The sequence below is a fragment of the Carcharhinus amblyrhynchos genome, chromosome 14, assembly GCF_965287045.1.
Source record: "Carcharhinus amblyrhynchos chromosome 14, sCarAmb.v2.hapA, whole genome shotgun sequence".
Lineage (NCBI taxonomy): Eukaryota > Metazoa > Chordata > Chondrichthyes > Carcharhiniformes > Carcharhinidae > Carcharhinus > Carcharhinus amblyrhynchos.
In genome coordinates this window covers 53,729,286-53,742,587 of record NC_137337.1, presented here as the reverse complement: position 1 = coordinate 53,742,587, position 13,302 = coordinate 53,729,286, and the positions used below count along the sequence as shown (strand labels likewise).

The 13,302-nt window shown below is 38.4% G+C and overlaps 1 protein-coding gene across 4 annotated transcripts in view; it reads right to left on the bottom strand.

The window, feature by feature from the left end:
* The window catches only part of strn3 (striatin, calmodulin binding protein 3), a 270,890-nt gene that overhangs the window by 122,774 nt on the left and 134,814 nt on the right, over positions 1–13,302 (bottom strand). For 2 of the 4 annotated variants that reach the window (XM_080202888.1, XM_080202891.1), the window contains exons 6-8: positions 12,204–12,366; positions 11,254–11,389; positions 6,638–6,748 (exon numbers count right to left, since the gene is read on the bottom strand). In XM_080202888.1, coding sequence (XP_080059014.1) covers positions 6,638–6,748; positions 11,254–11,389; positions 12,204–12,366 — 410 coding nt within the window. The remainder of the gene's footprint in view (positions 1–6,637; positions 6,749–11,253; positions 11,390–12,203; positions 12,367–13,302) is intronic. The other 2 variants (XM_080202890.1, XM_080202892.1) reach the window with 1 other exon arrangement.

Sequence of the window (13,302 nt, the reverse complement as noted above, 5' to 3'; positions counted from 1 at the left end):
GAGCTGCTTTGGGGCTAGTGAAGTCAAAACCAAATATCTTTCACTATCTACAATATGTAATTATTGCCAATGAATTATTAAATCAAATCATCTTTGAACTGTTCTGAACAATGTCACTCTTTCATAATCTAGATTTTGTTTTAGTTTATTTATAACTTCTAAGTTTGGCAACTATTTTTGCAAAGTATAAATGCAATTAAGAATTTAATTTCAAATGGAGAAAACAAACTTCTATGCAGCAAATATTGAATATTTATTTTCAAAACACTTGTGCTTTGAAGTACATATCCTGAATTTCATTAAAGGGGAATAAAAACCAAAAATGTTGGAAATATTCAAAAGTTTCAGAAAGAGACATCTTAACATTTCTGCATTTGATATTTTCCCCTATTTCATAGATTTAAGGGATTGGAGTGGAACAATAGACTTTTCCATTAGAAATATATGCCAAATCTGACTCATTAGACTGCTAGAATGAAAGGCTTCTCTTAGAAAAGCTTCCTGAACAAAGCTACTTTATGCAATCTCATCCCAGTTTTTAGTAGTTGTAGCCACAATATAAAGACTTGCACAAATCACATTTGTTATGAAAATGATCTGTTTAACAAATCTCAGACAATAAATGGACACAAATAAACTCATCCCAAATCTTTAAAACCCAACATATTATTGTTGGCAAAGGTCTATTGATTGTGCCATTATACAAGTACTAACACATATTTATTTCCAGCAACTGATTGTTGCTTATCGCAAATTTAAGATCAGCTCACAGAAAAAATTTATGTAAACAATGTGCATTCTTCTGCATTGCTTCTTACCGTTAGATAGGTCACTGTGTAAACATTTTAATAATTTTTCATCAACTATTTCAAAGTAAAAGTAGCTTACATAAATATTTTGCATATTAACAAAACAACTTCTATCTTACTAAAGCATTGCAAAGGGCAGAATCATTATTTTACATGTATAAAATGGGTGCCAAGGAAAACACCTATAAATATTGGTTAACTAATCTAATTTACATATCATAAATCATTTAAACATCTTCTATCACGAAGTCCTTTATTCATGTTATGATCAGATTTGGACATCCTTGGCAAATTTAAAATCTCCGCCAATCTAGAGGAAACAGTCCAGAGGCCAAAATATGTGCAAAAATGACCACCAATGAATCTATTTCTAGGGCCATTTCCTTAAGTATTCTGGGAAAATGATCTATTTCTAGGGCCATTTCCTTAAGCATTCTGGGAAAATGATCAGATCCTGAAGATTTATCCACCTACAATCCCGTCAATTTCCCCCAAACAATTTCTCTACTAATATTGATTTCCTTCAGCTCCTCACTAAAACTTGTTTCTCCCAGAGCTTCTGGTACATTATTTATGTTTTCCTTCTGAGCCATTTCTTTGTTCCCCATTATGAATTCTTCTGTTTCTGACTGTAAAGGGTCTTCTTAGTAGGTTTTTATGCTCCTTGCTAGCTTACTTTCATACTCTATATTCCCTTTCTTAATCAATCCCTTCGTCATCCTTTGCCGAATTTTAAACTGCTACCAATCCTCAGGCCAATTTGTATGCTTCTTCTTTGAATCTAATACTATCTCTAATTTCCCTTGCCAGCCATGGTTTGGTCACAGTTCCCTGACCACTCTTAATCCAAACAGGAATAAGCAACTTCTGATTTTCATCTATTAGTTCCTTAAATGCTTGCCATTGCCTGTCCACTGTCCTTCATCTCAGTAATGTTTCCCAGGTCATTACAGCCAATTCATGTCTATACCATCATAGTCACCTTTATTGAGATTCAGGACCTTGGTCTCAGAATCAACTACCTCACTAACCATCTTGACAAAGAATTCTATCACATTATGGTCATTCATCCCTATTCACTCTCAACTAGACTGTAACTAATCTTTTCTCATTGCACAATACCTAGTCCAAGATGGTCTGTTTCATTGTTGGTTCTCCTAATGGGACAGCCTCAGGTCAGCAGACTGGTCAATATTTAAAAACAGAGTGACCAACCTGAACGGGTATGCCATTACAATAACTGACTTCATTAGTAAGTGTGTAGAAGATTGTGTGCCAAAGAAGCAAATCTGTGTTTCACAACTGGAAACCATGGATGGACATGGATATCCACTGCTTACTGAAGTCCAAATGTGAACTGTTCAAGTTAGGCAACCCTGTCCACACAAGAATCCAGATATGATTTACGGAGATCCAAAGATACCAAAGACAGTACCTAACCAAACTAGAATCCCAAGCTAGCCACACAGACTCCCACTGACTATAGTATGGTCTCCAAAACACAGTCGTCCACAAAACAAAGGGATGTAAAATCGCCAGCACCAATGCACCTCTCATTGATGAGCCCAACACATTCTATGCCCCTTCTGAGCAACAAGTCAGCGAGAGCACGCCTTCCTCCTTGGAAGCCTCACATGAATCGGTATCCAAGGCCACCATCACAGATGTTAGAGCAGCCTTCTCAAAAATCAATGCACAGAAAGCGACTGGCCTGGATGGGGTACTCAGATGAGCACTCAGATCTTGTGCGGACCAGTTGCAGGTGTATTTGTAGACATCTTCAATCTCTTTCTATACTAATCTGAAGTCTCTAACTGTTTCCAGATGATGACCATCACCCCGGTACCAAAGAAAAGCTAGGCAGCGTGCCTCAGTGACTATCGTCTGGTGGCCCCTGACATCCAACATTACTAAATGCTTCGAAAGGTTAGTCATAGCACAAATCAATTCCTAGATCCACTACAGTTCACCTATCGCTGCTACAGGTTCACAACAGATGCCATCTCCTGGCCCTATACTCAACCCTGGAACACCTAAATAATAAAGACATTTATGTCAGACTCCTATTTATCGACTACAGCTCAGCCTTCAAAATGATTATTCCCACCAAACTCATCTCCAAACTCCGTGGCCTGGGGCTCAGCTCCTCCTTCTGTGGCTGGATCCTAGACTTCCTAACCCACAGACTGCAATTAGTAAAGAACAACAACACCTCCTCCACAATCATCCTCCACACCACTGCCCCACAAGGCTGCACCCTCAGCCCCTTAATATACCCCTTATATACCTGTGATTGTGTGGCCAAGTTCCTCTCCAATTCCATTTTCAAATTTGCTGATGATACCACCGCAGTGGGTCGGATTGCAAACAATGATGAGACAGAGTCGAGGAAAGAGATAGGGAACCTGGTGAACCGGTGCAATAACAATAATCTGCCCCTTGATGTCAACGAAACTAAAGAGATTGCCATTGGCTTCAGGAAACACAGGGTAGGACATGACCCTGTCTACATCAATGGGGACAAAGTGGAAATGGTCGAGAGCTTCAAGTTTCTAGGTGTCCAAATCACCAACAACCTTTCCTGGTCCCTCCACGCCGACGCTATAGTTAAGAAATCTCATCAACGCCTCTACTTTCTCAGGAGGCTAAGGAAATTTGGCACATTGGCTACAACTCTTACCAACCTTTACAACTGCACCATAGAAAGCATTCTTTTCGGTTGTATTACAGCTTGGTATGTCTCCTGCTCTGTCCAAGGCCGCAAAACAAAAAACAAAGGATCGTGAATGAAGCCCAGTCCATCACACAAACCAGCTTCCTATCCGATGACTCTGTCTACACTTTCCGCTACCTCGGAAAAGCAGTCAGCATAATCAAGGACCCTACACATCCTGGGCATATTCTTTTCCACCTTCTTTAGTCAGAAAAAAGAAACAAAAGTCTGAGGACACGTACAGCTTCTTCCCTTTCGCCACCAGACTTTTGAATGGACCTAACTCGTATTAAGCTGATCTTTCTTGACGCCCTAACCATGTCTGCAACACTACATCCTACGGGGCGGCACAGTAGCACAGTGGTTAGCACGGGTGCTTCACAGCGCTTGGGACCTGGGTTCAATTCATGGCTTGAGTCACTGTGTGTGTGGAGTTTGCATATTCTCCCTGTGCCTGCAGGGGTTTCCTCCGGGTGCTCTGGTTTCCTCCCACATTCCAAAGCTGTGTGGGTTAGGTTGATTGGCCATGCTAAATCGACCCTAGTGTTAGGGGGATTAGCAGGGTAGATGCATGGGATTACAGGAATAGGACCTGGGTGGGATTGTGGTCAGTATGGACTTGATGGGCTGAATGGCCTCCTTCCGACCTGTAGGGATTCTATGGTCCTGCCGTCTCTCCTTTTCTTCTCTATGTACTGTATGTTTTGTTTGTTTAACATGCAAGAAACAATACTTTTCACTGTATACTAGTACATGTGACAATAATAAATCAACACATTGCCCAAAAAACCATTCTGTATACACTTAAGAAATTTTCCCTCTATTGTACTGTGACACATTGACTCTCTGAACCTATAAGAAGATTAAAGTCACTCATAATAACAGATGCCCCTTTAATACATTCATCTTTGAATTCCTCCTTGATGCTCTTCCCAACACTATCACTGCAGTTTGGTGATCCATATATGACCCTCACATATGTCTTTTGCCCCTTGGTGTTTCAAGAACCCCCTGCCCCCCCACCGCACCACCCATACCTCTCCAATGTGGGTGACCCGATCCTTCTACTCAGAACCCCGCTCCCAATAACAGCCCACACCTTGGCAGTGCAAATGGTGGACCTGTCTCTTGCATTGCCACCCTGGCCTGGTGCTTCCCCTTAAACAATACCGCTGCCCCTCTTCCTTTATTTCCTTCCATTGTTTTCTTAAGAACGTAAGAACATAAGAAATAGGAGCAGGAGTAGGCCATCTAGCCCTTTGAACCTGCCCCGCCATTCAATAAGATCATGGCTGATCTGAAGTGGCTCAGTTCCACTTTCCCGCTTTCTCCCCATAACCCTTAACTCCCTTGTCTGTCAAAAAACCTATCTACCCGTGTCTTAAATATATTTAGCGAGGTAGCCTCCACCACTTCAACGGGTAGAGAATTCCAGAGATTCACCACCCTTTGATTGAAGAAGTTCCTCCTCAACTCTGTTCTAAACTGCCCCTCCCCCCTTATCTTGAGGCTGTGCCCTCTAGTCCTGCTGTCCTTTCTAAGCAGGAAGAATCTCTCTACCTCTACCCTATCCATCCCTTTCATTATCTTGTCTTTCTTGAATATCTTCTATACAAGGAAATTTAATACCTAGTTCACCTCTCCTTTGAGCCATTTATCCATTATCACATTTCCATGTGGCTGGCTGCATCATAGTTCTCCAGCCTTATTTGCGACACTCTACATGTTCATATACAGTAATCCTAATATTGATTTTATTACATCTGCTTTTATTCAACCTTAATATTTCCAAACTCTAGTACTACCTGCTTTTCACAAATTCTGTGCATCTTTGCATTCCTCATTAATTTAACCTCTTTGCTCCCACAACCCTGTTAGTTAAAATCATACCCAATAGCACTTGGGTATGATTTTAAATCACCCTGCAAAAATTCATTCCAACTCTCTTCAGGTGCAACCTATCCAGCCTATACAGGTTCCATCACACCCAGAACTAATCCTAAAACCTAAAACCCTCCTACTTCCACTATTTCCATTTGAATTCAACTGCTCTATCCTGATTGCACATAGTACTAGGAATAATCTGAAGGGTAATAAGAGTCAGAGATATGTAGCAAGGAAACAGGCCCTTTGGCCCAATTCACTGCTGCTGATCAAGTTTCCTAAACTGAACTAATCCCATTTGCCTGCATTTGGCCCATATCCTACAAATCTTTCCTGTGCATGTATCTGTCCAAATCTTTGGATCATAATCTTTACAACCGTTGGAGTCTTGTCTGCTAGTATCTTCTCCTGTGAATATTTTTACCTAACTATAAACGAAAACCCTTTGATTATAGATGACTTTTTAAGATCAAAGATCACTGAGGTTAAAACAAATTTGAGATTCAATCCCTAAATATTACATGGTTCACTCCTTACATTTTTGCTTCATATGCTATTCTATTTTAACATCAAAAAAACTGACCACGTAACAATGGACATACATCCCCTAGAGAATATCAGGAATACCGCATTAGTGTGCATGCTCTTCGAAAAGGTTAGCATGAAATGCATGCAATACTTGACTCATTACCATGCAATGTTAGTTTCCACGTGCTGCATTTTAGTTTTGTTCCAAGCTATGAGTCATTTACATTCCACATTCAATACTTAAAGCAGTAAAACAATTTTCTACATTCAAAACTTTCAGTACTTATTACCACAAATGCTGACAGGACTGCTAAGTTTTTAGAGCATTTTGTTTTCATCTCTCCAACTGGTTCTTCTTAATAAAGGCCAATTTCTGCGACTCAAGATTTGAACTGTACAGTTTCAAACCATAGGGTAAAAAGTAAAATTTTCTGAATCACCCAACTATAGATATCAGAGTACTTCCAAACACGTCACCAATGAAACTTCCATATTACAAACAGGAAAAACTATAACCCAGCTAACCAAAGAATTGTTCGTTGCACCCCTAATCTATAACTTCTTTAGAGAGTAAAGAAAAGTATTCAACAAACAGAAACGAAGCTGATGAAAGACAGATGTTTGAACAATGTTAAAAAAAAGTAGAGCACTTTTATGGAAATGTGAATGTTGTGCTACATGATTCAGAATTATCTGCACTTACTCTTGACCCCCTTCTTGCCCTTCCGCTCCTTCTTGTATTGTTCCTTCAGTTTACTTATTAGTTCCTTGTCTACAGCCCAAACCTCCGAAGATGGGGAGAAGTCATCCTTGTCTACATGCAGCACATCATTGAAAAATCAGCAAATCGGAATGCAAGCAGTCACTGCTGCTATTTCATGAAGATTAGTAGTTTAATCACAGCCTTTAAAAAGTTACTGGAGAAGAATTATCATATAATCTCTTACACACAATTCTAAATTATAAAGTCATTTTGAAGCAAATTATTATTTTGTTATTCACGTTTCTCTTAATGGACAATGCAAGCTTCAAGTCTAGCAATTTCATGCCACTGCATCCAAAACAGCAAAGCACAAGACAGCCAACAATTTTAGAAAGCATGTCAATAAATTGAACATAAGCTTATGAGAAGGGTTCTTGCTTCACTCTGCTAACAAATCAGCTTCAAGGGATAAACGTGAACTTGTGTGATCATGATTGGCAACATTTTTTCAAGGAAGGAAAAATACAGCCATTTTTCAATCAAATAGTAGAAAGAAGTCCACGTATGTAATTGTTGGAAGAACCATGTGATATGAATAATTGAATAATAGTTCAAATATTGTATATATTAAAATTTTATGTTTGTCCAGAAAAGTTGGAAAGAAAAGAAAATGAAAGATTGATTTTATGATAGAACAGCTGCAAAATGTATACAGTGTAGAATATGATAAAATCTTAATAGAATCTGAATGATTTGTATTGCAGTAGTTATGAACAATTTTATGAGTGAAATCTAAGTGAAATTCTATTATGGATCTGTGAACTGTATTTCTGCAAAACGTTAGACCTTTTAGAATGCTTCCTGATGATAGGCCTGAAATTTCCTTCTATTCAGAATTTGTTTTTTTACACCTTATAATTGTGACAACCTCAAAGAGACCCAACATAAGCCAGGTAACAAGAGAATATTAGGAGGCATAGGGAGGGGAAAGAAATGGAAGACAGATGAGGAAGAGAAAATAGATCGCTGTACTTATCAGCACAGTCAGTAGGATTAAATTCTTACAATTTTTTGGACTTACTCAAGTCAGCACATTCAGCTTTTTCATTTTTTGGCTCTGGTTCCTGCACAGTTCTATGAAAGGGAAATTGTGTTTGGTAAATCTAGTAGGAATTTTCTGAAGGTTTAACTCGCAAAATAAATAAAGGGGAATGACGGATGTAGTATTTGAGTTTCTAAAGCAATTTGATAAAGTGCCACAAGGTTAGGCCTCTCATCAGACTGGGGGTAATATGTTAACAGAGATTGAGGGTTAGTCAACAGACAAAAAACCAGAATAAATTGGTCACCGTGCCGTAGCAGGATTAAACTAGCGCAAGGATCAGAGCTAGTGCTTCAGCTATTTACAAATTAATAATTAGATGAAAAAGCTAAGTGTAAAATATCGTAAAGTGATGATACAAAGATAAATGGGAAAGACATCAATAAAGAAGGTGCAAAGGGGCTGTAAAAGGGATATAGATCAATTGGCAGATGGAGTTTAGATAAGAGTGAAACTATCTACTTTTGTGAGAAGAATAGAAAAGCAGAACAAATTTTTTTTTTAAAAGGATGAGCGACTAATAAATGCTGATGTTCATAAAAGTTTTGGGTCCTTGTACACCAATCACTGAAGTTTACATGTAGGTCCAACAAACAATTAGAAAGGCAAATTAGCTTAGTGTTAAAAAAGGAGCAGCGTGGACAAGTTGGGCCAAAGGGCCTGTTTCCACTATACAAACATTTGACTTTAAATGGTACATTAGTTTTCATTGCAAGAGAATGGATTATAACAATAGAGAAGACTTGTTGCAAATTATATGGGATTTTGGCATTGACTGCTGGCATGAAATGGCTGTCCTATGAGGACTGTGCAGAATAGGCCTATATTATCTGGAGTTTAGTGGAATATGAGGTAGCTGCATTAAAATGTGTAAATTTCTTGGAAGGCTTGATGAATTAGATGCTGAGTGCTGTTTCCAAATTCATCCATGATTTTATCAAATGTCAGAGCAGGTTCGATAGGTCAAATGGCAAACTTGTTATTTCTTGTGTTCTTAAGGAATCCCTTACCAGGATCTGCCAATTCAGTTAAGTCCTATAGTCAAAACTATTTAGTGTTGCAACAAATGTGTTCCTAGCTGTTTCAGTTGTGTAAGGTTTGTTTTTAAAGATTAAAATTAAAAATGGGAGAAATAAAGCCTATAATTTAATACAGGGGAAATCACAGAAATCGTAGAAACCCTACAGTGCAGAAAGAGGCACATCGAGTCTGTACAGACCACAATCCCACTGAGGCCCTACCCCCATATCCCTACATATTTTACCCGCTAATCCCTCTAACCTACACATCCAGGACACTAAGGGGCAATTTATTTTAGCATAGCCAAAATGGACTGTGGGAGAAAACCAGCGTACCTGGAGGAAACCCATGCAGACACGAGGAGAATGTGCAAACTCCATACAGACAGTAACCCAAGCCAGGAATCGAACCCAGGTTCCTGGGGCTGTGAAGCAGCAGTGCTAACCACTGTGCTACCGGGCTGCCCAATAAATGCCAAAAATGAAGGATAATTATTACCAACAGAAATATATCTTTTTAAGACAGGGATATATTCACTGCGTCATAAAATTAATCTTCCATCCATTTCAATAGAAAAAATGATTGAGTTGATGATTGTCATATTTCCAGCCCACTGAGATTGGTGGGCCCTGCAAGCACAAAACTGATCACAGCCACTTCTGGATTGCAATTTCAGTTAAGTGGAAAAGCTAAATCAGATATGAATACACAACACTAACTTACAGTATCACCAACCAAAAATAACTGAACCTTTTTTTAAATATTACTTTATTGTAATGACCCTTACTTTTATTTATTTGTGTTGCTTCTCAGTTCTGAAGGAGTCTTTTAATAATAAAAGGTAAAACTTTAAAATCTCACTGGTTCAGAAATTAATAGTAAAATTATATTATGCTTCAGTACAATTTCATCATTTACTGTCACATACACATTTTGGATGGATATTTACCATGGAAATTCAGAACCAAATTACCATGGATCAGCATTAATAACGATATGGCTAAAGAAAGACAAGGTTTTTTTTAAAAAAATAGTAACTGCAAGTTTGGACTTTCTTTGTTGTGTTATAATATAGTGACTTGACATTATTTAGTTTTGCAACATTCCAATTTATAATTTCACAAAGTAGCTTTAAATATTTCGTTCTTAGAATCATAATAATTATTTTTACATCAGATTTAGTGCAAGAGGTAGATTCTAATAACAGAATAACAGGAAGGACTCTAAGGGAAGTAAAAAATATTACAGGGTTTTAAGTCCATGCTAGAATGCACAGGGAAGACATGCAAAATGATCTTCTTGGGTCAAGACATGACATTAACACATGCTCCTTTATACCAACTTGCAGCACAGGCTGCCAGTTATTTATGCATGCCCCTATATGTAGCAACACCAATACAATGTTATGTGAAACCTAGTAACTGATCAAGTAAAATAATCCTTCAATATTTGGTACATGGGCTTTGCTGCAAAATTGTCCACTTCTGATTACACTTGAGATGAAGACGTTCTATGGTGAATGGTGATACTAGCTGAAGTTGTAGCAGAATGTTGACCCTGTGACAATGTCCAGTAAGGAAGATGCATGACTTTAAGAAAACTTGGGAGCTGATGCTGCTGCATGCTCTTCTAATGGAGGTTATGGGTTTGGAAAGAGGTACCAAAGAAGTCTTGGTGGATTGCTACAGTGTAAGCTGTAGATGCTACACATTGCAGGCACCGTATGCCAGTGATTGAGCAGGTAAATATATTTGTTGGCAAATCAAGTGTCAGTCAAATAGATGGTGTTAAGTTTCTTGAACAGTGTTCTAGCTACACCCATTAAAGTTAGTGCAGAATATTCCATCACAATTCTGAACGGTGCCTTGTAAGTGCTCGAGAAGTTTTGAATTTTTGATTGATGGGCAGGGACCCAGTAATAGTGCTACTTAATTTTGTGGCGGTGGTTAGACTCCCTCCTGTTGGAGATTCATCAGCCAGCACTTGCGTGACATGAATGCTGCCTGCCACTTACTGGCCCAAACCTACATGATGTCAGATCTTCCTGCGTGTGGACATGACTGGTTTATTATGAGGAATTGCAAATGGAGCTGAAAATGGTGCAATTGTCAGTGAACAGCTCACCTCTGGTCTTAGTTCATTGATCAAAGTGAAGAGTCTTGGGACTACCAATCAAAGATTTATGCAATCATATAAACGTTAAGCTCTTTAAGCTGATTCCATCAACAGTTTCAACTTTCAGCTGTAATCTTTAATTAAATTGAAGTAATACAAAGAACTAGTAGTAAAACTAGAGTGTTTCATCTTAGTCTGGCACAATCAACAACATTCAATCACACCAGACATTACATTAAACTGACTCTGAAGATCTATTTTGTCTGGTAAGGTTGCCAGCAAAATCATTAGAATTCAGACAAAAAGCTATACATGCCATAACACAGACAAACAATGCTTTTTAAATGTAATGCATCAGCAACTTCACTGAGTTTCTTACCCCATTCTGTTCCATCCCCAGAGCTCCTAGCTTCCCCAGCTCCTTCTCCATCTTCAGCTGTCACTAAAAAATCAAATTCTTTCAACGCTTCTTCAGTATCATCAGGCAAGTCAGTAGCCAGCCCTTCATTACCAATCTAAAAGTGACAAATATTGATCATTTTAAAATCACCACAGTATCCAATTCAGAAATTTGCTATTTATCTTTCATAATTAAAGATCGAATCCAAGTGTCAAACTTGCGTCATTAATGCATGTTGAACATCTGAATTAAAAAACATAGTTTTCAAACAAGATCTCAAACAAGAAAACAAACCTTACACAAATTCAGATGAATAGGATGCCCATAAATTTGAGGACTAAAACTCACAAGCAGAAAGGTGATTAAGATGGCGCTCAAAAGCCTTATGACAACAACAGGAATACATGATCAGATTACTGTTGTTTTATCATGGTTAGAATTCTCCGGCCTCCTATCAGTGGGTTTCTCAGGAGAGGCAGTACGCCATTTGCTAGCAGTGGGATTTTTTGGTCCCACCACTGTCATTTGGATTTCCCATTGTAGCCTATGGCTAGAATTGTCCGGTCTACCACGTCCCATTACTGCTGCCAGCAAGAACAGAAAGTTTAGAGTTCAGCCAAATCTCCATTCAAAGCAGCTGGACCGAATAATCCCAACCACGAGCGAGGTCGAAGAATTCCAGCCTATATCTTTTGGCTGATCACCGAACTATAACATTATAATACCTTCTGTTTTGTTAATCATTGCTTTCTTTTATTCTGATCTTCAAGCAATGATTAGGTTGCATTTGAGACGGAAGTCTCACTTCCTAATTAAATTACAGAAATATCACAAAAAGCTTTTAAGCTCACTCCTTGCCATACATCACGTGCCAAACATGTTAAATAAAGTCCCTCAAAGACATTGGTACAATAAATTTGAACATTTACTTTATGTTTCTTGTTTATTCGGTGCTTTTCTTTGTTGTCTGTGACATCCTCCACCATTTCACCTTCCTCTTCATCATCATCACTATCATCTGTATTTTCTAGGAAATTAAATGTTTCAAGAAGAGCCTCAGCCAAGCCTCCCCTTGGCTTATCTCCTGTGTTCCTATGTTCAGAAGAGAGTAAAGGAAAAATTTGTGAGCAATTACAGCATCGACACATTTTTCAAATCTCTTTCTACCGACCTGAAAGTCTGCATTATGGTCCCGGAACTAGCTTACTGAAATGCTGATAGGTTGCCCTGTTTGTTTTTTGAACTCATCCAACCCTTCTTCCCTCTTACCATCTCTATCTTCCCATCCTAAATATTCAAAATTAAGTCTGAACAAGTCAAAATAATAATATAACACCAAGCCTTCTTAAGAATATCAATACATCACTACTCCACTCACTTTTAATCAGTTTTGTTACAGAACCCTTCAAGAAGGTTTCATTAATAAACTTAAACTCAAGAGAGTATCTAATGAAGGGTCATCTAGACTCAAAACGGATTTGTTAGTAATCAATTCTATTAACTGGTGCCGCTTTGTCTGTAAACGGCGGCCACTGTTGATAATGCAGAAGCATAATTGCTCCTAAACGCTTGTTTTAATCTGGATCAATGCAGTTTGTTTGAATGTTTTCCCTCAGGTTTTTCAGAGCAGGGCTTCATTAGGTTGAATAACAGGAAAGGTCACATGACTGGGCGGGACTAGGCCTACGCAGAGAAATAAACTCAGTTGCTGCTTGGAATTGTTAGAGAAAAGTGACTCTCTTTCTTTCTCTCTGGTTTTGGAGACAGGGATGAGGCTGGGATCTGACAGAAAATAGGTTCCTTTCTCTGGAGGTTGCTTTATGGGGATCAGAAAACTTTCATATCTGTCCAAAGGGGTTAAAAGGATAGAAATCTGGCATCCATGTTAGCCTACTTTTTGTTGCACTAACTTAGTCTGAAGAGGGATTTGTGTCTCTGGGGTTATTGTTACATTAGAACTATGAAGGTAGTGAGCTGTTAACAGTTTTATCTCAACATGTTTAAGAATTTTCAATTGGTAAAAGTTAT